At 34.7% G+C, this 26,174-nt stretch overlaps 1 protein-coding gene across 1 annotated transcript in view; it reads left to right on the top strand.

Annotated features, from left to right (window-relative positions):
• The window catches only part of LOC138704728 (uncharacterized), a 1,357,586-nt gene that overhangs the window by 146,660 nt on the left and 1,184,752 nt on the right, over positions 1-26,174 (top strand). Inside the window, exon 3 of the mRNA XM_069832899.1 lies at positions 18,976-19,886. Within this exon, the coding sequence (XP_069689000.1) occupies positions 19,820-19,886 (67 nt within the window). The 5' untranslated portion in view covers positions 18,976-19,819. The remainder of the gene's footprint in view (positions 1-18,975; positions 19,887-26,174) is intronic.

The following is a 26,174-nucleotide window of genomic DNA, read 5'->3' as shown; positions in this document are numbered from 1 at the left end:
AAGAGCAACTGTTAACGAGCATTCAAATGAACCGTTGTTATTGAGATTCAATTGGACAAAAATACAAAGTTCCACTTATTGTTGCATTTCCTGGTAGTGTTAACACTAGGAGGGTCATTCTTTTAAATATTTTGTAACGGTTTACCCTACTAATTCGCAGTTTTACGACTTTTCATAAATATTTCAAAAACACTCTTTCTCCAAAAATTGTGATTTTATGACACTCTGAAGGGCAGTACAGCTAATCGGTTTCAGACCGAAAACAGTCATTTTTATAGTATAGTATATCTCTGAATCGGTAGCAGCACATGTTGTGATTGTTGCCTGCTTCAAAACTAAGGTTGGTTCTTTGTCGGCATTTATGCCTCCAAACATGTTAAATTCGGTGAAATCTATTGCGAGTGTCGTGAGATTCAAAACATTTTGTTTCCTTTATCAATGGTTTCATGGCCGGTGTGAAGCAAACTTTCCACTTTTTAAGTGCCTTAAATTTCGCAGTGAATGCATGTATAAATTATAAAAAGTAAGAGTAAAATGCGAAACTTTACAGTGAGTTAGGCATTTTTAGGCGAATATTAACAAATTAGGCTCTAATAACCGTTTTAGGGCATTTTAGGGCACTATAAAACTCTTTGAATACCTTTCAATTTCCATGAAACAAAAATATTAATAATTATTTTTACTTTTCTCCTAAAGAAACAAAATAGGCATTTGCCCTAGAATCCGATGTCTGGCCTAATGAGCACAACGTAATAAAATATGTTAATGGCTTATGAGCGAACATGTCAACGGATCAGTTATTACTACTGGTTCAAGAAATAAATTGTTTATGCTCTCTTTTCTTTGAGCGAGATGACAGTTTGGAAATTTTGCAAAATCTTGCTAGCGTCGCACAATAACAATTGGTACAGTCGCCATGACAGCCATTGAACCTTCCTGCAGTTTTTTTCCTATTCCGCTGCAGCGTGACGTCATTGATGTCCACCGATCCTGTGAGATCCGGAATACGCTGAATACAACTTGTCTCTGCCACAATCTATGAGCGTATTCCGAATCTCAGCGCTGAGCAATCTGATGGAATCACGGTATTCCCAATTTCAACGATGATGTCACTGATGCTCCACCGGTGTCGCACCGGTGCCATCAGCTTGCAGATGTGGTGGCAATCTCCATCAGCCGCCATCAGTGAATCTGATTGTTTGTTGTATAGGGCGGGAATTAGCAGACGAATGACATCGTGCACTGTTGTGTCATGGCGGTGTGTTCTGCTGTATTGTTTATAATTAGCATAACATAAAAAATATGTTAATGGCCTATGAACGAACATGTCAACGGACCAGTTATTACTACTGGTTCAAGAAATAAATTGTTTATGCTCTCTTTTCTTTGATCGAGATGAGAGTTTGGAAATTTTGAAAAATCTTGCTAGCGTCGCACAATAACAGCTTGTACAGCCGCCATGATAGCCATTAAATCTTCCAGCTGTTTTGTTCCTATTCCGCTGCTGCGTGACGTCATTGATGTCCACCGGTCCGGTGAGATTCGGAATACGCTGAATACAACTTGTCTCTGCCACAATCTATATTTTTTCTTGTGCCTTAACATTTCCTAGAAAAATATTTTTGCGTCGCACACATAATGGAATTTGGCTTACCTGATAACCGACCCAAACCCCTCGCTAATAGCCTACTTTCAATTTGTAACAAAGTTAAATGACCGGCGCACCTGACCATTCCGGATTCTGAGAAAACATTAGTGCAAATGTATAAAGTTGAGGCACTCCGAACCACAGACGAAGGGTTGGAATCCCCAGTTTTATATTTATTTATATTTTTCAAATAGCTATTCTCTTAAGCCAGCTTTAGGAATTGAAATATTTTCTGTAGTTGTGAACAGAACATAACGATGTCAGTACTGAGCTCTCTCTCTTTACCAGCATCGTGTACTTTAGTGAGAACAAAAGGCGGTCTTCCAGGCGGTGTTATGGGCAGGGACGTTAAGATTTATCTCCAAATATATATGAAAGAAAATTCAATACTTTACTCTGAAAAATTAAACGAATCTAATAAGAAATAATAATCAATATTTCTTTATATATATATAGAAATGTTACATTCTTTACATAATATACGGTAGTATATTATACACACTATTTAAAGGGTGTAATTGATATCTTGTTATTTGAAGTGTTCTATCAGTGAGGAAGTGTGTTGTGTCAGTGAAGTGTGTAGTCAGTGAAGTCTATTGTGTAAGTGAAGTGTATTTGTGTCAGTGAAGTGGCTGTGCAAAGTATTTGAACAGTGAAATGGTTTTGTAGTGTTAGTGAAATCAGGATAGAATCAGTGCAGTGAGTGAGTTGACAGCGAAATAATGGTAGTGCCGAAAGGTACTTGTGCTGGTATAAACCTGTCACACTCGTGGGTCTTAGTTCGAACTTATGGTTAAGATACAAATTAGATTTACTTTAAATGTTATTTTAAGTGATCATGCTTCATTTAATTTAGGATGCTCCTTGTTATTATTATTATTATTATTATTATTATTATTATTATTATTATTATTAATTATTGTTTTTTAGTTGTGTTTATTATTAATTGTCATTATTGAGTGTGATTAGTTACCACTGCCACGGGGTATATACCCATTTGCAGTGTGAATAAATACATACATAGTATATAAAATATGTAATATTACTAAGAATATGTGTAAAATGAAACTCAACTATAACAATATCAAAACCACAAATCTCCGACATTTTTCATTTTTAGTTGTCTACAACAGCCAGAAGGTCTAATTTTGTAAATCTAATGACAGTTTGTCTTTGGAACCAAGTCTAATACAACCTAGTCCAATTAACAAAAATGTCTAATACTACATAGTCTAACTAACAATGATGTCTAATACTATTATGCCTCAGTTATAACAATAATACATCTGTTATCTGTATATTAATGTATGTTACATAAAAGTCATGTTGAAATAGTTGAGCAATGAAAATATACAGTAGATTAATCTTCATTTTCATCTTCCGGTACAGCATGGAATTTCAGCCTGTAGCTTCAAGATCTCAAGTAGAAATCAATTTCTCCACGATCTTTATACTGCTGGTAACGTCTTACCATTCTCTCTAGTTGCCTTTGATTAATTTGACACGATTTATTTATGGGATGCGGAACTCTTCCACGTCCTGTCAGGATCTATTGTTATACTGTATATTCTAAAAACTTCCATATGGATGCATGATGATATATAATCATTTTTTGGAATTTCGAGTGCCATCCTTCAACACTGTTTATAGTTCTCTGGGGTCATTTAATACAAGATTAAACACATTCTACACTTTGTAGACTTGAGGGTTATCCAAGTCCTCATAGGTGACACAAGTAGCATTGCGAGCGTCTTTGAGTGAATATCTTCAGTAGATCCTATTGCTGGTTCTACTTCTCAATCTTAAGTGGTAGTCGAAATTATTATGAACTACATTTTTATAACCTTTAGGCGAATTAATAGTGTAATAATATTATGTATGTATTCATTTTGCTAAAACATTTCTGAAACTGACAAGTTACCGTATTACTAAGGAAACGTATGTTCATTATCGTAACAATATCAACTTTTTTAGTAAGTAACCTCTGTCGACGTTGCGACAGGGAGGTTGAAACCCTTGCCCATGTCCTGGGGGCCTGTCCACACGGTTATTTTCTACGAAATACGCGGCATCATATAGTAAGATCTATAATAGCAACTGCCTTAAGGAACAAAGGTTACTCAGTATATGAAGAAGTACACGGCATATCCAGCGAGGGCAGTAATCGAAGAATTGACATAATTGAATTTAAACCTCCCTCTCTTGAAGGTTACATCATAGACCCTACTGTGAGATTCGAATCGCACGAACACCAGCCAGAAGAAGTACACGAGGAAAAAAGGAATATATATGAACCTTCCATCAGTTTTTATAAGGACAAATACCATCTGGAATCCATCGTCATTACGGGACTAATGATAGGAGCCCGTGGGACCATACCCCGGTTCCTAGTCGACTTTTGTAAATCTTTTGGCCTGCATAAAAGTATTTTAAGAGATCTAATAATTGCAGCACTCAAAGGCTCAATAGCTATTTTCAGGCATCATACATATGGACCATGACTAATTCGCATCTCCTTGACGTTACTTCGTTTAATATCATGTGTTTCAATATAATTCAAATTGTATATTTTTCACTCTAACAACAATTTATCACTAAGCCTCAAGGCATTTACTCTATTGTATCATGGTACTCTTTGTCGATGGCAACCTGTAGTGGTTACAGGAAAAAATTAAATCAAATTAAAATTATTTCATATTTATACACATATTTTATTTATGAATTACACCTTAGGCGTAAATTTTATATAGAAATTTACATATTAGACGTAAATTTTATTTAGATATTTAGGCATTAGAAATTTTTCTTTTAGACCTAAGTTATTATTGGACATTTTTCTTTTAGACCTAAGTTATTATTGGACATTTTTCTTTTAGACCTAAGTTATTATTGGACATTTTTATTAGACCTCATGTTTTATTAGACCTACTGTCCATTAGACCTGCTATCCTTGGACGTAATAATCTGAAAACGAAAAAATAAATTTAGTTGCTTTAAATCGCTTATTATACATGTATATTTAATTGGTATTTCTTTGACAATTTTTATCTCCTATGAAGTTCGAAAAATATGATACATATTGGCGCTTTAGACTGTCGATATTGTGCGTGATTTCTATTTAGTTCTTCAATCATTCTTTAAAATTTCTCCTTTCGTAAAATGACCTTCGTATCGGATATCTGAATCGTGTAGGCTACACCATTATATATGCAAGACTTTATTCGATATTTCTTTTCAATATGAACGTTAGCATCTATATTTCACTGAAATTTGTACGGCAGTGATGTACAATTTTCGAGAAGTATAAGTCTGAAAAAAAGTACGTCTTTGTCCTTTTTTTGCAAACTGTCTCTTGTTCCTTTGCAAGCAGAGATGCAGTGGAAAGAATATTCCCTTCACAAAAGTGCTGGATATATCGTCTTCAAGCACAAAACACAGAACGTCGAGTCAATCTCTCCTGTGCCGATGTGCCAAGGTTTCCATGTGTAGGTATCACTTTTCAATTTGACTCATATTAAAGGAGATAGGCACATATGAATACATCTCGCATAATTTTATCAAATGATGTTTCTCCGTAGTAACGCATAGATATAAAATTTGTGAGCAATATGAAGCTTGTATATAATGATCGCATTGAAATAGTTTTACAAACAGGAGATCAAAACCAAACGTTTCTTTACACGACACTTAAAACGTTTATATATGATATTATAGTAATGAAATCTAAGTTACACAAAACAGTGGAGGCAATCGATGTCGTGTATGCGTTAGTGAGCAACACTAGTAGGTAAAGTATTCACACGGTGTAGAATTCGCTTGAGCGTTGATTCGGATCTCGATTGGCATTATTTATTTTTTTATTATTTATTTATTTATTTATTTATTTATTTATTTATTTATTTATTTATTTATTTATTTATTTATTTATTTAACCTGGTAGAGATAAGGCCATCAGGCCTTCTCTTCCCCTCTACCAGGGGATAACAACTACAATATTAAGAATACAATTACAATTATAATTACAATTAATATTAAATTTACAAATACAATAAAAATCAAAGTACTAAAAGATTAACTGATTAATAAAAGCTAGACAGTTTATTGTAAAAGTTAAGAAGAGAGAAGCATTTCTTTTATTGATTAAGTAACAATTAAACCTACTCTAAGCAGTTAGAAAATGTTTAATAAGCTTGCTTTCGAACGCTACTAAATTCCGACAGTCTCTGATGTCACTGGGTAGGGTATTCCACAAGCGCGAGAGCGAGAGGCATTATTACCTGGTTGAAGTTTTACAACCTCTTCCCCACTTTTGAGGTAAATTTTAAGTAATTTCATGGCTAATTCTAGAGCTCACCTAACAAGAATATCATCAGTAGCAGTTAATAAGGCGTCACTGATCAATAGATTGAAATACAATTACGTACATACCATGTTCTCTATGGAAACGAGACTTTGGAATATAGGAAGTAGTCGGCCTGGGTAGCTTAGTCGTCATAGCGGTGGCCTTCTGTGCTCGAGGTTGCAGGTTCGATCCCGGCCCAGGTCGATGGCATTTAAGTGTGTTTAAATGCGAAGGCTCATGTCAGTAGATTTACTGGCATGTGAAAGAACTCCTGCGGGACAAAATTCCGACACAGAGGAACTTCCTAATGCGGCAACACTGACGGCCCGAACGTTACTAAATAAACATAAAAACTGTGTGAATTTTCTTTATTAAAACACATCACACAACACAAATAATACACAAATTTTAGGTTCGAATGTTCACTGAAAATGAAATTTCGTGCGAACTTCCTTATGTAGCAAAACTGACGGCTCAGAATGTGGCAATATGGCAGATTTAAACCTTTTTCTTTTTACGATGAAAGAGTAATGGAACGGAGAAAAATTCTCTCCGGCGCCGGGATTTGAACCCGGGTTTTCAGCTCTACGTGCTGATGCTTTATCCACTAAGCCACACCGGATACAACCCCGACGTCGGACAGAATTGTCTCTGATTGAGTTCCAACTCTTGGGTTCCCTCTAGTGGCCGCCCTCTGCACTACGTCATAGATGTCTATGAACATAGGACCGAAGTCCACACATGTGCTGAGGTGCACTCGTTATGAGTGACTAGTTGGCCGGGATCCGACGGAATAAGCGCCGTCTTAAATCACTTCGTGATTTACGCATATCATATATTATTTCAATGTACCGAAGTACATATGATATTTCCATGCAGATATTTTGCGTCATCATACGATGAAAGAGTAATGGAACGGAGAAAAATTATCTTTTTGCCCAGCCAAAAGTTCCGCTGTTTTGGTATTGCCGGTTATTTGAGTGCCGGTTACTAGGGATTTTACTGTATTACAGTCGCGCATGATATAAAGAATCTCAGCGAACATTGCCGGTATTTCTGTCGGCCGACTAACGGCAGGTACTCCCGCTACTGCCGCGCTTGCATTCACAAACTCACTGCGCTTCGCCGGATTAAAACTTACTAGGCGGTATTTTGGTATACAAGAAAGGATGAATTTTGTTCCTTGCGATGATCAGACCTTCAGTCTGTCACGCAGGTGGTCCAGGTTCAAACTCTAATTTGGCCTGAGATTTTTTCATGTGGAAAAACCGTAGTGTCACTTGTGGCCCGCTCCATGCATCGCCAGCCGGCGTCAGGGATTGTTATGGAATGACAGAGAAATGTTGACGGAATTATGTATATGCCTAATATTGGGAAACGGCAGTACTCCGAAAAAAACCCCAACAGCGATCTTGTCCGCCACAACTGCCACTGTGGATGTTTTCAATTAGAAATCCTGGCCTTACCCGAACTCGAACCCGTACCGCCGCCGCGGACTTAGGTTAGAAACCCACTCACGGTACATATATCGGACGTTTTTCCGAGATTTTTCTTAATTACAAGGAGAATGTCAAGTAATCTAATTTAAAACTCATCTAGCCGACATCATTTTATTTTTACTTCAATTTTTATTGTACCTGAGTTTTTGAATGTACTTCACTCCCACTTTCTACTAATGAAGTTCCAACTGTCCTCCACACAGAACCAAGGCCGTATATAGTCAACAGCACTGAGTTAGTGAGTATAGTACGTTCCAGAAATATGTTCGCGTTTTCCAGTGACGAAAGAGCTTTCAATATTGAATCATATTTTCGCACAGGTACTGTCCGTTTGCCTACGTCGCATCCCGATTCCCCCCACCTGCTTCTGCTCACCCCTCTGTAAAAACTGGGCTGTGTTAGCTCTTTTCTGAAAACATTAATTTCTGTTAGGAATTGGACGTTTACGTAATTTTATACAACTGTTTAAAATAACTTAAATATAAGGGCCTCGTAAAGTAATTAACTGTCACGTGATTTCCCCCCTTTCTACGATCCTGCGGCATAACCACTTGGACGGACAGTAGATAGCATGTCTGAGTAATTTTATCTATGCGGGTCGGGCAGAAGTGAAGATTGAATTTACGGTACGTAAGGTACTCTTTTATAGAGTAGGTACAGAATTATTTCAACATGAGTTACTAGTACGAAGGACGATGGAATTGGCAATTGGAATTAGATGCAATAGTCTATAGTGCGATAATATGCACATGCACAATGTGCTGTAAGAAGTATAATATACACTGCATAATGAATACGTTCGTATGGATAACTCAGTTCGTGAGTAACAACACTTATTCTTAATACTGTACTGTATTTTGATTAAACAAAAACATAATTAAAATTATCGAACTCAAAATCGCGATATTTCCTAGTTTACGTAAATGGATGAACTACTTTTCTTCCCTCCTATACCTAGTAGACTGATTTGTTTGTTTTTTACGCCAGTATCATCGAACTATAGTCGTGGAAGGGGGTAGCAAACTGTGTTTCCAGTTCTCTAAAGGTATAGCCAGGTTAATATTAAAAATGTTAGTAAAAATAAAATGATGTCCTGTACAATATTTCACTCTCATCAATTCCATTGACGATAGCTATCCACGCACTTTATACGTCTTTAAATATGCTATAAGAGAACATTGTCAGGAGTGTGGTACTTAGTTTGTACTGGTAATATAAAGTGATTTAATTTTGTTCGCTACCGTTTCAAAGCAGACTGCTATGAACTCGATATCATATACATGAATGAAATCTTCAGCTTTCATACCAAATTTGCAATTCATGAAGAAGGAACAATTCATACATCTCTTTCATATTTCTTACTTCTCCCGAACAAGAGTGTGGAAAACTACGTTAAGATACTTTAGCTCTTTACAGGCAATTTTTCGTCTTACTATAAGAATATAAATCCGCATGTTTGTACGCGTATTTATGGGCTCAAATCTAAGGAGTTAGCTACTGTTATAGGTTGCCGATTCCATCTGATATAAGCATGGTGACGTAGACCAATGGTTATTATATGACTAGCAAAAACAACTCAACAGTAAGGTGAAATCATTAATTGGCAGAGGAAGTTTGACTTGTTTAATTTTAATATTGAATAGTTACAACATGTAGGCTATTTCATAAGATTTAATCTTCGTCGTCACTAATCTCGTGTCATTTGTTAATTTTTCTACCTCTCATAAGTATCACGAAGAAGAAAGAATGCTTTGGATTTTTTCAGAGAAATCACTTTTGGTTTTTTGGAATAAAGTAGATAACTCATTATTTTATTGCGACATTCCCGGATAATTAAATTATTCAACCCGTAGACATTGCATATGAAGAAATCCCGTCGAGTACGGTAGTTAGACTAGAATGGTGTACAGAAACAAGCAGAAAGTCTATAAAAATCACATCCAAAACAATTTTTTGGTTATAGGGATGCTAAAAACATATATTATGGAAAATTTGTGCAGCATATTATTACAAATACACTATTACTCTTTACAGTGTGTATAATGTAAAAACTGATAATACATTTCAAATTTAAATGTATTTACATTATGTAAATACAAATTTACATTTTGTAAACATATACAAAAATACACATATGTACAAAATATCATAACAATGCAATAGAATAAAATAATATAAGTATAAAGGAACGAAGATACAATCGATTTAATAAATTTGAGGACCGAATGAGCTGTGCCCGTTTTCGAACTCAGTTCAGATATATTTTAATACGAGAGAAATATGGAAGTAAATAAAATTAAAAGTAAAACGAAGTGTGGGCTACAATAAAATTGTATAATATAATATTGACACAGATAAGAATAAGTTCGTACGTCAGTCAACTAGGACACTTACGAAAAAAAAAAAAAAAAGGAAATAGGACTAAATAAGAAATATAAATATAGATTTACGTAATATATTTATTTATTCATTCATTCATTTATTTATTTAGTCATTTATTTATTTATTTATTTTTGTTTGTTTGTTTGTCTGTCTGTCTGTCTATTTATTTATTTAGATTTTTCAAAATTGCACAATTTAAAAATTAAATTGTTCACTGCCTCCTATTGTAGGTACCCCAGAAGGACTCAGTATACTCTCCTACATGAATTTTACAATATTAAATGTTTACATTTGTTGACAGAAAATTAAAATAAACATATATGAATTATAAAGTGATGAAAAAGAAATTAAACAGAGTGAATATGATGACTCAGAATTTGGCAAGAGCGTTTCAAAACTGAAGTTATGATGTCAGTAGTAAGTGTCTGTGGTAGTTCAAAAGTCTTCCTGAAGCTTTCAAAGAACTTGGGAATCACACCACATAACATAAATATAATATAGGCTGACTGATTTATACACACAGGTTTTAAATTTATTTGGTCAAATTGAATATATTAACAGATTTTAATTGTATTATACTGTATTTTTGGGAGTTACATGTTAGACGTTCAGAGTCTAATTAAGGTACAGAATTACACAACCAAGGGCCAAAATTAATTCTGTGCTTTACACCAGCAAATGTGAAACATTTAAGTTCTACTAATGTTATATTATTATGTCGTCTTATACCTTGATATTTGTCTGTAACACAAACTTCTTACGATTTTGATGATACAATTTGAACATTGTATTTATATATTTGTTCAATATTAAACACATTATATTCAGAATAAATTAATTTAGTTTAATAATTAAAACGTTTCTTTAAGCAAATCATAATTATTCGTTTTTGTAGAAAATTTAAAAGATTAAGATTAATTTTTGTACTTCCACCCCAAACAATTATGCCATATTGAATAATAGACAGAAAAAAGGCTTACGAAAAACTCTAATAGATAAATGGCATCGAATAATAAATAAAATAATAAATTGGCTCCTTTGTTACTCGTACTGTTCAATCCGTGAACATCATATCAAGAATCCAACTTAACACTGTTATGAAACATGCTATATGTGTAATATTATCTTCAGAACGTTCAATTATTACGAGCGACTTTGTAAAGGTACTTGTATCCGATTTCCTGTGTTCCAGGACCACTTCAAATTAGCATGTCAATAGATGCAATTTAAATGTAATTTGAAGCTGCTCCGAACGCTTAGTAAGCCGGATTAATATCACATTTCACAAAGATACTCTAGGAAGATCTCAAATTACGTCACATCACGCGAGAAGTATTGAAAAACACGACGAGTATGAAAACAGGCTGCCAGTGTTTGTAAAAGTAAAATGTGAAAGCCATTCTCATCACACTAAAAGTTCTTTGTTAATCCTTTTAATAAGTTTAAATTTATTTGTTTCATTAATTATTTCCTAAGAAAAATATACACCCAAAGAAAGAAAATGATGATAATTAGAGACGTATTCTATCCCAGGGCGTACGGAGATAAGGTTAGTCGTTCGTAGACTATATTGTAGTAACGTCATGTTTGGCTCGTGGCACGGGTACTATAAGAGAACATTTGCATCTTGTTTGTGATGCAGTTCACGTTCTAATCATTATTCAAAACTAGACCTCTAAGACTGTCAAAAATAAATTGTAGTGGTAAAGATGACCTTTCTTATAATTTAAATTATTTGTGCATTTATTTATTTGATTTATTTTTATCAGTACTGGCAGAGTTAGGCTTTTCTTCCACTCGATCTGTATAAAAATACATAACAAATATAAATAACACCAGTACAGAAAAGTGCATAGGATAAGGGCCTCCTGCATCAAGCTGGTTGAGCTCTCCTTATACTCCTGATGAGCCTATTTTACTGGTTAAAAAAAGTTATTACCTTGATGCTGATCGATTATTCATTTCTGTCTGTAATGTTTGTCCATTTTCAGTCACGAGAGGTTATGCACTGATAATAATTTGATGTTCAATGTCAGTCCGCTTTCCGTCACTTAGGATCTGTCCATCTTCTTCCGAGCATCTGCCATGTTGTCCTGCATGTCACCGTTCTTGTCCACTGCCTACCAGCTTCCCTCCTGAAGAAGACGCTCCATCGGGCCCTCGGCCTTCCCGCTGTCCTCTTCCCCGTTCTTGGATCCCACATGGTTGTCACATACGCCCATCTCGACGTGTTCAGTCTGCTCACGTGGCCTCCCCACTTCCACTTCAGTCGCTGAGCTGCCATCACGACGTCTTGTAGACCTGTCATCGTCCTTATTGTTGTTGCTGATACTTCATCACTGAGAGGTATTTTGGCGATCCTACGTTCCCTTTTTTGCTGATATCTTTGTAGCTTTAGTTTTTCTCTTTCTGTGAGACCATGTTTGGCACCCATAAAGTAGCGTGGATATTATACAGTGCTTGAGTGTTTGTTTCTTGATGTTCAAATTTTGAAACTTGTCTTCAAAAATAAATTTCATGCCCCAGTATTTTCTCGAAACTAAGGCTATTCTCCTGTTGACTTCTGTTGGGAATGCGTTCTGAAATGACATCATCTGCCCACGGTAGATGTAATCTTTGACGTATTCTAGGGTTTTCCCGCTCACTTGTACTTGTGTTTCCGTTCCGTTCGTCATCAATTTTGTCTTGCATGGGTTCATGAGTGGCCCCGCTTCTCTATTCACGTTGTTCAGTTCTTCAAGCATGTTCGTCAGTTCTCTAGCTGATCTTACGAACAAGACGATATCGTCTGCAAAGCGTAGATTTGATAGCATCCTTCCGTTTATGCTGATGCTGAAATTTTCCCATTTCAGCTTCCAGAACAAGTCCTCTAACAGGCTGGTGAACAGCTTGGGCAAGATCGGGTCTCCCTGCTTTACTCCTCGTTGCAGCGGAAATTCCGTTTCTAAACTGATTTTTGCCTTGGAGTTTCTGTATTTTTCCTCCAGTATCTTAACGTACTTCTCCTGGATTCCTTGTCTATTCAACGATTGAAGGACTCTGCACTGATCTGCAGAGTCGAAGGCTTTCTTGCAATCTACAAAGGCTATGTATAGGTTCAAGTTGAATTCTTGGGCTTTTCGAACATTTGATACAATAGTAATAGTAATAATAAAATGTAGATGTGTTTGGTTACATGTAATTCTTAGAGTTAAACAATTACAATTTAGTGTTAAACAAGACAATTTGAGTCTAAGGAATTATTGACATAATGAAAGAAGATTAATATATTAATAATAAATATCCTACAAAAGTAATATTTGAATAAAAATCATATTCTAGAGTCGAAAAGCAGTCTTTCTGAGTTCCAGGAGACATTGGAAAACCCAGAAGTCTGTTTTTTGAGGAACTAGACATGATTAGACTCATACATGACGGTGACAGTATTGTATGTAGTGCAGACCAATAAAAATAAAGGAGTTTACAGAAATAAAATTTATTGGAAAACATTCCAAGAAAATTGAATCTTAACTGATACTGGTTAGCTTATTTTGAGTGACGAAGAGAATGTTCGAACTGCTGTATATGTAGTGCAATGAACATCAGAAAACGATTGTGCTATAGAAATACAGGCAAAGTGTGGTACTGCTAGACATACAGAAGTAGAACACATGTTTCATAAGTATATAAAGGTTGCAAGATGAGTAAGAAGAAATAGAACTCTCGGTCATACTTTATACAGTCATTCGATATGCGAGTATAAAATTAGCGTTTACAATAACAGAATTAAATTTTTACAACGTATAAATTATATATACATGTATGTTATAAGTTTGAAACTAAATGTTTTATAATTCAATAGAATATCATCTCAGTATTATATTCCGTAAAGACGTTTTGCCATTTTTGATCTAGTATGACTGAAGGGAAGAAAGGAATACATTAATACATTTTATTGCTATAAATCAGTCGTACTGACACAAGTTATTTTTATTTTAGTAGGTTATTTTACGACACTTTATCAACAGCTTAGGTTATTTAGCGTCTGAATGAGATGAAGGTGATAATGCTGGTGAAATGAGTCCGGAGTCCAGCACCGAAAGTTACCCAGCTTTGCTCGTATTGGGTTGAGGGAAAACCCCGGAGAAACCTCAACCAGGTAACTTGCCCCGACCGGGAATCGAACAGACCACCTGGTTTCACGGCCAGACGCGCTAACGGTTACTCCACAGGTGTGGACGACGCAAGTTATTTAGTGACGTTAATTCGTTTACTGTCGTCGGTGACAGCACATGAATAAAACTGCCTGTGTATTTATCCAATTGATGTATTTGCAAGCTGTATAACAATGCCTCTCGCCTTAGACATCCGCACAAGACACTACTTTTCCTTGCACTATGAATGCAAGAGTTCACTAATTACAATACAATAACGATCACACCTTCTTGCAAGCAGTGGATCTCTCATGTATGCATAATTTAAACTTTTCGGAGTACATAGTATTAAAAAAAAGTATTCAATATTTTAGGAGGTGATAGTATGCATCAAAACAAAGAAATAATGTCTAATAAACATAGGTCCTACAACACATACTTTCTGAGATCTGAATATTGTTCATAGGAGGTGCTTAATGTAACGTCCATTCATGGCAATGCATTTCTCTTCTCTACAATACAGCAGACTACCAGATAATCATACCGTAGTTGACACCCCTGGCATGGAATAATGATACGTCGCAAGGAATACTGAAAACAAAAGTCTGGTTGCGGATATGAGCGGGGTTCAGCAGAGATAATGTTGTGAATTTTCGTAATCAGCATGTGTAGCTGTTGAAAATCCCCATCCAGTTGAAGAAACAAGGCATCAGCACCGATTCTCAATCAACTTATGGGGAGGCGTTCTTGGTGACAGATTAATAGGACCATACGTGCTACCACAGACATTAACTGGGGCTCGTTATCAGGACTTTCTTATTAACGTATCACAACAAATTTCAAAGAGTGCGTGATTCCTTACGCAGAAGGGCAGAGGAATGCATTGCCATGAATGGACGTCACAGTGAGCACCTCCTATGAACAAGTGTTCAGATCTCAGAAAGTATGTGTTGTAGGACCCATGTTTATTAGACATTATTTTCTTGTTTTGATGCATACTATCATCTCCTAAAATATTGGATAGGCCTACTTTTTTAACAGCCTGTATACCCTTGGTGATAATGGTTATGCTGGTAGTATCAATGGTACTGATTATTGTATTGACGCTGGTTGTGGTAGTTGTATTTATACTTCTGTTTATGATGGTAATTGTAATTTGGCGGTATCGTTGGTACCGCTGTGATAGTGGTGGTAGTTTTGGTACACATGAACTCTGAATTGATTCCGCTGGCATTATCATCCATATCATTCGGATACTAGATATCCATATCAGTTGGTAGAAAGGGCAGTGAAAGAAACAATTAGAAAATAACAAATTTTAGACTTGTTTTAAATTTTAATAATCTGCAAATCTTTAGACACTTATTAATTCTAAGCGATTCTACATTTATATGCATCCTATAATTTTAGGAAGCATTTAATTTTAAATGTCTTGCAAATCTTTAAGTTTTTATTAATTCTTTGGCATATTGTAACTTAGAGCATTCATTCATTTCACTCATAGTGTTCTGCCCAAGTTCAGGCATTTCACTGCAAATCCAGCATTCTCAAATCTTTCTTATTTTCTGTCTTCCTCTTTGCCTCCTCATATGATTTTAAAAACCTCTTTTAAGAGAACCAAGTAGTGATTAGGGGTCAAAAATCCGGTTTTTTTATTTTGTGTTTTAAAAAAAGTGCAAAACTTGCTCTTTAAAACAATATAAATATTGGTGGGGGTTTTTCTGCAGATAAACCCTTTAAATGGCATCATTAAATTTGGCGGTGCATGTAATTCATACATCCTTCTTTTTTTTAAATGAAGTTTTCTATAAGTTGATATTTTTCCAATTTAAGTGCATTTTTCTCTAAAACTACTGAATCAATTTACATGAAATTTTTACAGTACAGTGTTTTCTACAGCCTCTGTTCTACATAGTAGACCTACGGGTTTAAGAATATCACACACATAACACGAGAAAAAAATATATATGCTTGGAAGAAAATTGCAAAAAAAAAAAGTTAAAGTTCAGTATCTTTTCTATTTCACTAGGGATGAAAATATTTAACTAAACTTTACTTTAGAATTTGCAATATACAGTAGTGGCAAAAAAAAAAACCGGACCGACCCTTGTAGCTGATTTCAGAGCCTTGTTCACTCCAGAGCGCGATAGGCTGGTAACTAAGACTTTCGTGGTTCGAATCCTGCCTGGAAGGAAACTTTTTTTTGTTCCTTATTCAAATTTATTCTCAATAATTTTCTATTGCTGGTAAAATTCATGTTCTGGGAATAATAAGTTAATGAAGTAGTAAAATATCGCTGCAATCGAAAATTATTGGGAATAAATTTGAATAAGGAACAAAAAGAAGTTTCCTTCCTAGGCTGGATTCGAACCACGAAAGTATTAGTTACCAGTCTTTCGTGCTCTGGAGTAATCAAGGCTCTGAAATAAGCTACAAGGGTCGGTCCGGTTTTTTTGCCACTACTGTACATTACTAGATAACTTAAAAAAATACAAGCTTATATGAGTGAAGGTTGTAGCATGTAATGTGACTTGAAGAATGAGGTTCATTTAACAAAGTGGGAAAACAGGTTATCAGTTAGGGCCTTTCTTTTGAACTTGGATACGAAACTAATTAGTTGTATTTTATGGCTCTGAATTAAGAATGATTGATTGCACAGGGACATCATGTTATTTTTACTAACATTTTTAATATTAACCTGGCTATACCTTTGGATTAATGGTTCAGAGCCGGAAACACCGTTTGCTACCCCCTTCTACGATTGAAGTTCGATGATTCTGGAGTAAAATACAAACAAATCACTTTACTAAGTATAGGAGGGAAGAAAAGTAGTACATCCATTTACGTAAACTAGGAAATATCGTAATTTTGAATTTGATAATTTTCAATAGGTTTTTGTTTAATCAAAATACAGTACAGATTAACTATAAGTGTTTTTACTCACGAACTGAGTTATCCATGCGAAAGTATTCATTATGCAGTGTATATTGTACTGTTACAGCACATTAGCATACAATACAGAGAATGAAGTTAAATTGAAAAATAATCATAATATGGATATTTAAACACATTTTTGAAAATGGTGGCCGTTCATTTAGATACAGACTTCAGTTCTTTTGTGCAAATTATCGCATTATAGACCATTGCATCTAATTCCAATTACCAGTTTCGTCCTTGGTAATAGTAACTCATGTTGAAATAATTCTGTTTACTCTATAAAAGAGTACCTTAGGTACTGTAAGTTCAATCTTCACTTCTGCCCGACCCGCACAGATAACATTACTCACACATGCTATCTACTGTCCATCCAAGTGGTTATGTCGCAGGATCGTAGAAAGGGGGGAAATCACGTGACCGTTAATTACTTTTATTTAAGTTATTTTAAACAGTTGCGGGTGAGGGAAATCGTGATGCGACGTAGGCAAACGGACGACAATACCTGTGCGGAAATATGATTCAATATTGAAAGCTCTTTCTTCACTGGAAAACGCGAAATTATTTCTGGAACGTACTATACTCACTAACTCCATAGTGTTTGTGTTTACTACGACCTTAAGACGACTTTGACTGTATACGCTTGGTTCTGTGAGAAGAACAGTTGGAAGTACACTAGTAGAGCGGGTGAGAGTGAAGTACATTAAAAAAACTCAGGTACAATAAAAATTGAAGTACAAATAAAATGATGTCCCTGTATAAGGAAGGAAATTTTTATTCCACTGTGAGCACTAAGAGCCTAGAAATATTGAACTGAACTTTTGTACTGAACATTTTTAATAGCACAGGCATCACTACCCACCCCCCTTAATATTTGGTTAACTTGCAAATCATTAGGGATTTTTATAATGAATACATACCTCATAAATTAATACGGACTTCATACATTTCTAAGCATGTTTCTAAATGTTATTTCAACAATAGTAAATATCTCAAACACTCTCTTTTCAATTGCAAATGCATGCTGTTCGTATTACTGTGGTGAATAATAATAATAATAATAATAATAATAATAATAATAATAATAATAATAATAATGATAATAATAATAATATTTTTTCTTTTATCTTTTTATTTTATTATTAATGTTTGTGTGCTGAACAACAGCCAGAGGCCAATTATAGTTCAGCACAATACACAAACAGAAGATACAAAGGTACAAAAACAAATAAATAATATCTTAAATAAACAAAAAAAAAACATAAATAAAATAGATAACAAGAACAGTAAATACTAATAATCAAAACGAAACTATACCTTAAAAGGATCTAAATTGTGCCCATGCAAATTGGCATATTTTATGCATCTACAGACTGGAGAAAGTGATTTAGAATTTCTGTTATAAAAATGTTTTTGAAATCTTAAACCTTTTGTAGGAATACGAAGGCTGATGTTGTTTATGATAGACTCACAATCAATATCACCCTTGATAACTTTGCAAAAAAATTGATAATCAAGATTTAGACGTCTAGCATAAAGGCTACAACAGTTAAAATATTTACAGGTAATCTCATAGTTAAAGTCAGAGAAATTGGGTATATATCGAAAAGCACATAAGGAAATAAATTGTCTTTGAATATTTTCCAATTTAACCGAATCTGTTGAAGTAATGGAATTCCAGGCTACAGATGCATGTTCAAGTTTAGATCGAACCAAAGTAAAGTATAGAATTAATAGTGACTCTGGAGTAGAAAAAGAATAAGTTATAGACCTTATTAAACCAAGCATTCTTATTGAATGATTATAAATATATTGAACATGATCGTGAAAGTATAATTTAGAATCGAGTAGTACACCAAGATCTTTAATACAATTTTTCCTAATAATACAGACGTTGTTAAGAGAATAGTTAAATTTTATGGAAGTAGTTTTTCGTGAGTACGAAAAACTACTTCCATAAAATTTAATAATAATAATAATAATAATAATAATAATAATAATAATAATAATAATAATGAAAGTAATTTCTTCTTTCAGGCGAGAACGATGTACCACATCAAGAAGAAGTGTCCTGTTTTCATTTCTGGACGAGATTGAATTAGTATCGGATGTCAACACACACATTGAAGGACAAAGTGCAATTTTGTCTGTGAAAATAAGATAAAGGAATGAATAAGGTGGACACTGCGAAAGAAAAACAGAACGAAAGAAAGGGAAGGAAATAAAATACACGAAGCTACAAACAGAGCGGGGTGCAGAGAGCGAGATGAGGGATGCTGGTGCTCCATAACGCATGCGCCCGTGTGTGGTGGCTCGGAGGGGGGAAGGCCGCCGCTCCTGCCGGAGTGGGGGGGGGGACCGAGGAGGACACCAAGATCCCTCGATTTCACTGTAAAGTGCTTGCCGCTGTCCGGGCCTCCTCTGGTCTACTGCGTGGTGGGTGCCGACTTCCCATCTTGTTGGAGTCACTCGATCTCCCAGTGTCGCGTGCCTCCGGCGTATCGGATCCGTGCAAAATAAATCAAACCCCTTCAACCCTTTCTCAGTGACATGGCAACTCCTGTCCGCTGACGAGAAAACGTATGGTGAAATGTGACAGTTAACTTTGCGAACTACAATGACGAAGTCCAACAGCGCTGTGAGTGTGTGTTAAAAATTACAAAGGCGTAAGAATTTGGATTCAGTACACGTTAAATATGTTTTAATTTATTTTTGAAACACAAAAAATTATTAGTTTTAAAGTTTCGTTAAATTCAAGACGTGGAAAAATAAAAAAAAAGCAAGAAAGAAAAGTCTTAAGAAAAGAGCAGAAGGAAGTCAGGTTTCTCCCTTCATCTTCTCTCATTCTTGTGACCGCATCAGAGCAGTGTTTTGTTTGACAATGGAAAGCTTCTGGCGCCACCTGTGGATGCTGACATCTCTTGTCCTGCTTGGATTCGGAACGGAGGGTGAGTTCTAAAGTGTCTTGATGCATGAAACTCAAATGACTACACTCTTTTTCTTTTATCTGAAATAGAGAAAGAAACTTTGCATGAAATTCAAGAAGGTGTTTTAAAGGAGGTATAAAAGTTTGTAATATATCTTCTCTAATGGTGTTTTTCCATGCACTCTTTGCCATTTCTAAGCGATGAAACTTTATCGAAAAGTTCTTTTAGGTTTACGCGACAACATTGTTCGTGACGTTATAGACGTCGAAGATAGATCTTTTATTGCTGTCGACGTCATGTAGCTGTATGTCTGTAAATTATATAACTGTGCCAATTTGACTTCATATACCAGCCCTTTATGTAGGATCTCAATATTTACATAATTTACAATCGTGTCCAGAAATTTATATGAAAGAAATTAAAACATATTTTTCTTCATAGATCTTTAAAATATGTAACCTTATTTATGAAGTTACGTAATATAAACTGTAGACAATTAACATTACATTAGAAATCGTTATACCAATTCTGTAGCCATTCCTTACGTTTGTTACATCACTGTCAAACGTTTTCTATTATATCCCGTCCTCTATATGCTAGAAATGTTTGGGAAAGTAAATAAACTTATTTTCCAATATTTGCAGGATACTAATCCGATCTAGACATGGAATAGTGGAATCTTAATTACTTATTAATTAATTTAATTTATTTTATTACGATAATAAAAATAAATAGTAATAAAATAAAATCAGGTACCAATCCTTAAGTGTGCTTCTTTCTGTCAAGCGACTATTTTACATCATTCTTTATATTTATGCAAGAGATATTACAGTAGAAAATGGAACAGTGTTCCAGTGTCTATGCGGCAGAAATATAGCAGAATTCGTGGGTGCGCGAACAAAAGAGGATAAGGCATCAAAACTAAGTCTTAAGATAATTGCAAAAAACACTTTCACAAAATATGTAGGATCGCTGAAACAATTTTTAACTTCATACGTACAATTCTCTTTCATCTTTAATTTCAAAGCGATGACGTAGCGCATTCTACACAATATTCGACTTTTCTATAGCACGCGAACCTGAAACTTTTAAGTCGCATTTTTCTAAGTTCTACAGTGCGGGAATCTGTGACAGGTTAGGTTAGGTTAAATTAGTTTAGGCTTTCTGTATGTCTTGCGTATACGTATGTGCGACATTTTAGGTTAGGTTAGTTTAGACTTTTAGTGTGCCTTGCATATAGCAATCTGTGACAAGTAGGTTAGGTTAGATAAGGCTTTTAATATGCCTTGCATATATTAAATGAAGTTAAATAATCATTTTTAGGTTACCGTCCACACCTGTGGAGTAACGGTCAGCGCGTCTGGCCGCGAAATCAGGTGGCCCGGGTTCGAATCCCGGTCGGAGCAAGTTACCTGGTTGAGGTTTTTTCCGGGGTTTTTCGTCAACCCAATGCGAGCAAATGCTGGGTAACTTTCTGTGCTGGACCCCGGACTCATTTCACCGGCATTATCACCTTCATTTCATTCAGACGCTAAATAACCTGAGATGTTGATACAGCATCGTAAAATAACCAAATAAAATAAATAAAACGAATTTTAGGTTACCTACATCGATCAATTCTTTCCAATTTTTAGCAATTTTCTAAAATGTGTTAAAGTCAGCTAACGTTCTATATGAATTCTTCACATTCAAAACTACCTTCCCTCTGAAAATTAGATCATTTTTCTACTTTTTTCATAAAAAATTGAGTTTCGCGTGCTGTAGAATACTCTAATGTTCTTCTCACATTTCTCTATCTAAATGTTAACTCACCTCAGTTTTGGATAGAAGGTTACTTATGTCCTTTTGTCCGCGCACCCATGAATTAATTAGTAGCGTGTTAATTAATTTTTGGCATCTTAAATATGTAAGTATAAAATTAGATGGGGAAATACAAGATCTATACTACTATATTTCCTTCTATTTTCTGGGAGAAAATCACTAATTTGAACAGATGCAAGTTTAATACAAAGGTTTATAGGAAAGAAAATATGTAGAAATTCCATCTACACGTAGTAATACGGAATTTTATTTTATAATTATCTGTTTTATGAGAACACTAAATAATGTGTCGGTATTGTTTACGCATTAACACAAGTAACATGCACCTATAACTTATTTTACTAAACTTCACAAAAGTGGTAAATAATTATATCCGCTGCGAGTATTTCCGTTAAAAACGAGTTATTTTCCCTGTACCAATAATAAACGCCAAAACGGCCATATTTATTTACCGCTTTCGCGAATATTGCCTTTATTTTAATTAGTAGCCAGTGCTCGATAATTCTTGCGCGCATTTTTATAGTACTGTCTAGCGTCCGTTAAGCGCACACTGTTCACATAAGGTAGCTTTGGTTGATAAGTAAAGTAACTGAAATTAAATGTAACGTATGATGGCAAACATTTAAAATCTAACTTCTCCAATTAATGTACAGGAAAATAACTGACTGTTTATATTTCAAATATTTCTCTCAAGTAAGTACCGCGTCTATTTTAAATTGTAGGACTTCGTTGCTAAGAAAACAATAAGATAAACAAGCACTGGAGATCATAAAAATATTACACTTTTTTGCCTCTTTCATAAAATAATGTGATAAAATGTGTAATACCCAATGCAACTGCTTGTAAGATAAAGTGAAATTCGTATAGTGTTTTCAATTAGTACCTATGCTGAAGAGATAATGCATGTTTATATCTGTTAAGCAACTTGTTAGCGTACACTGGTTCTTTTCTGTGTACTAAAAGTATGGATTTAAATAAACAACCGTTAGGGGAGAGTTGGGTAATATCGGACATCGGGTAATATCGGACAGTGCGTTCCTTTAATCTACCACCAGATGGTAGTACCTGAATAACTTGATTACGTTTCTGTATGCGACATCACAGAAACGTAACCATGTCAATCAGGTACTATCATCTGGTGGTAGATCAAAGAAACTCACTGTCCGATATTACCCGATGTCCGATACTACCCCACTGTCCCCTAATTAAATTTAAAAGTAGAAAATTAATAAATGTACCGTGATCAATTTATATAAGCGGTTATAACTTGCACTATTAATACACCCATTAATAATGTGCTTTTTCGAAATAACATTGCTATTTGTATAGACCTAGTTCGTCGCTGTGACAGTTTTAAGGGCGATAGATCAATATGTATGTAACATGAGATTTTTGTTGATTGAGATATTGAATTGTGTAAACGGAGTTGAAAATTTAAACATGCTTTTATTTCGTCTTCTGTAATGCAGCTACAACGTATCTTCGTCACGTTTCATGCAGGCTAATTACATAAAAGAAACTATGTAGAAACCTGTATACCGCAAGTGATGTTGAACATCTTTAAATTATTGACTGATAAGTTTTGTTACCTATGATAGAGGTTATACAGTCACACTACAGTAAATAATTACGTTATAAATATAAAATTTGTTATTACATACTGTATATGCGTATCGAATCTAGCACTATGCAGTAAAACCTCTTTAATCCGGATTAATGGGGGATAAGTTGACCGGTTTAACGAAAGTCCAGATTAACTGAAATAACTTGAAACAACAGTGGAAATGGCATTAAAACTCCGTATATAGCAAAAAAACATGTTTATTATGATGTATTTAAAGAGCACAGGTCTAAATACACTATACAATACAGTAAACTGTATATAACTTTAAACCTTTGTTTGTGTAATCTATAATAATTTTTGTTTGTGTAGTTTAATTACTTTAATGCAAACTTGATGGATTTTTTTATATTTAAGATTTAATAGGCTATTGCAATTCCATAGTTCTAATGTATAAAAGTAAGTCTTAAAACAATGTTCTTTAATTTTTTTAAACTCATCGTTTTTTTCCTGTCCGGATTATCGGAGTCCGGATTAACGAGGTTTTACTGTACTTCCTTCATTGTGCAAAAATTTGTATTTAATATCACGAGAGTGTGAAAATTAATCACAGAGTTTATTGCAGATTCTTATAGAAATTTTGTATTTACGACAATACGTAAATTACGAAATAACAGGTTGAGGTGTTGCATAAACATGTATACAATGTTAATTAATGTCTTTTCTATATAGTACATAAAATTGTATTTTAATATTACAATAGTCTCGAATCTTGGGATTTATGATGCTTTGTATACATTTTGAACCTTTTATTGTTAAGATAGGCCTATATAATCACAGAATAAAAATAGTACTATTTGTTTAGTAAACGCGTAAGAAATATGTTACATTATTTTGTATGTCCTTTCTACAAAACTTTGTATGTAGGATCACGAAGTGCACAGTACCTGAAGAAAATTAAAATATGTTTAGCTATAGTCGGTTTTATCTAATTGCGGTTTATACCAGCCAAATTCGCATTCACAAACAACGATCGTTTTTCAGCAGCTTGGATTACAGTTGTTACCTCACAACTTTTGACGTAAATAGGTCTAGATCTATATCCAAGTTGCGAAAGAGCAATCCAGGTGCCGGAACCGGGGAACGAAAAGTGAAAGGAAATGAAACTTGTGATATCTCTAAAACTGGAACGTTTATGGTGTTGAATAGATCTGTGTGTAAAAATTATCAGAAATTTGAGAGCTTGAGATTTAATAATATATTTATTTTCATAATTTAACAAATATTATTGGCATTTTTCATTACTTAAAACGAAAAATATGTTGTCAAAGTCCCGTTAAAAGCGCATAGCTCTTCTATTATTAAAGATGGTTCAGACATGCTGCTTATAAGATAAATAGAATTGTTCACGTTTTCTAAATATGGTTTCATATTTGTAGCGGCAATGGTTTGGAAATTAAAAGCATTTAATTACAACAATTATAACAACGAAGGCGTGCAGCAGTTGTTCAGAAATATATTACTTATTATCATATAATAATAATAATAATAATAATAATAATAATAATAATAATACTTACTTACAAATGGCTTTTAAGGACCCCGAAGGTTCATTGCCGCCCTCACATAAGCCCGCCATCGGTCCCTATCCTGTGCAAGATTAATCCAGTCTCTATCATCATATCCCACCTCCCTCAAATCCATTTTAATATTATCCTCCCATCTACGTCTCGGTATCCCTAAAGGTCTTTTTCCCTCCGGTCTCCCAACTAAAACACTATATGCATTTCTGGATTCGCCCATACGTGCTACATGCCCTGCCCATCTCAAACGTCTGGATTTAATGTTCCTAATTATGTCAGGTGAAGAATACAATGCGTGCAGTTCTGCGTTGTGTAACTTTCTCCATTCACCTGTAACTTCATCCCGCTTAGCCCCAAATATTTTCCTAAGCACCTTATTCTCAAACACCCTTAACCTATGTTCCTCTCTCAGAGTTAGAGTCCAAGTTTCACAACCATACAGAAGAACCGGTAATATAAATGTTTTATAAATTCTAACTTTCAGATTTTTGGACAGCAGACTGGATGATAAAAGCTTCTCAACCGAATAGTAACAGGCATTTCCCATATTTATTCTGCGTTTAATTTCCTCCCGAGTGTCATTTATATTTGTTACTGTTGCTCCAAGATATTTGAATTTTTCCACTTCTTCGAAGGATAAATCTCCAATTTTTATATTTCCATTTCGTACAATATTCTGGTCACGAGACATAATCATATACTTCGTCTTTTCGGGATTTACTTCCAAACCGATCGCTTTACTTGCTTCAAGTAAAATTTCCGTGTTTTCCCTAATCGTTTGTGTATTTTCTCCTAACATATTCACGTCATCCGAATAATAATAATAATAATAATAATAATAATAATAATAATTTATTTATTTTAGCTGGCAGAGTTAGGGCCGTAAGGCCTTCTCTTCCACTCAACTAGCAAAAAGTAGTGTACATACATATGTATCAACTTGCAAGCTACATAGAATAGAACAATTTGAATCGGATAAAAGTTACGTGTATACAAGAGTTAGGCCTACTTATGAATTAAACCGTAAAATACTATGAACTATTAATTAAACAATGAAATACAAAATTTGTAGCAGAATTGAACTACGATCAGATTTGAAATCTCAGCCACTCAACCATCTGAAGTGAACGAAGAGAAAAAGAAAATATACGAGCCCACGATTCAGTACCTATCAGCGAAATACAACATTGAAAAAATCACAGTTACCGGTCTCTTCTTCAGAGTGAGGGGCACCGTTCCGAAAGCCTTTGTAAAGTAGAGGGAAAAATACAAGCTGAAGAGAGATCTTCAAGGTGCCATCGTCACCACCATAATAGAATTTTCTGTGGCGATATTCCGCCAGCA

The sequence above is a fragment of the Periplaneta americana genome, chromosome 8 (genome assembly GCF_040183065.1).
Source record: "Periplaneta americana isolate PAMFEO1 chromosome 8, P.americana_PAMFEO1_priV1, whole genome shotgun sequence".
Taxonomy (NCBI): Eukaryota; Metazoa; Arthropoda; class Insecta; order Blattodea; family Blattidae; genus Periplaneta; species Periplaneta americana.
The sequence above is the reverse complement of the archived record's forward strand: the minus strand, read 5'-3'. Positions and strand labels throughout refer to the sequence as shown.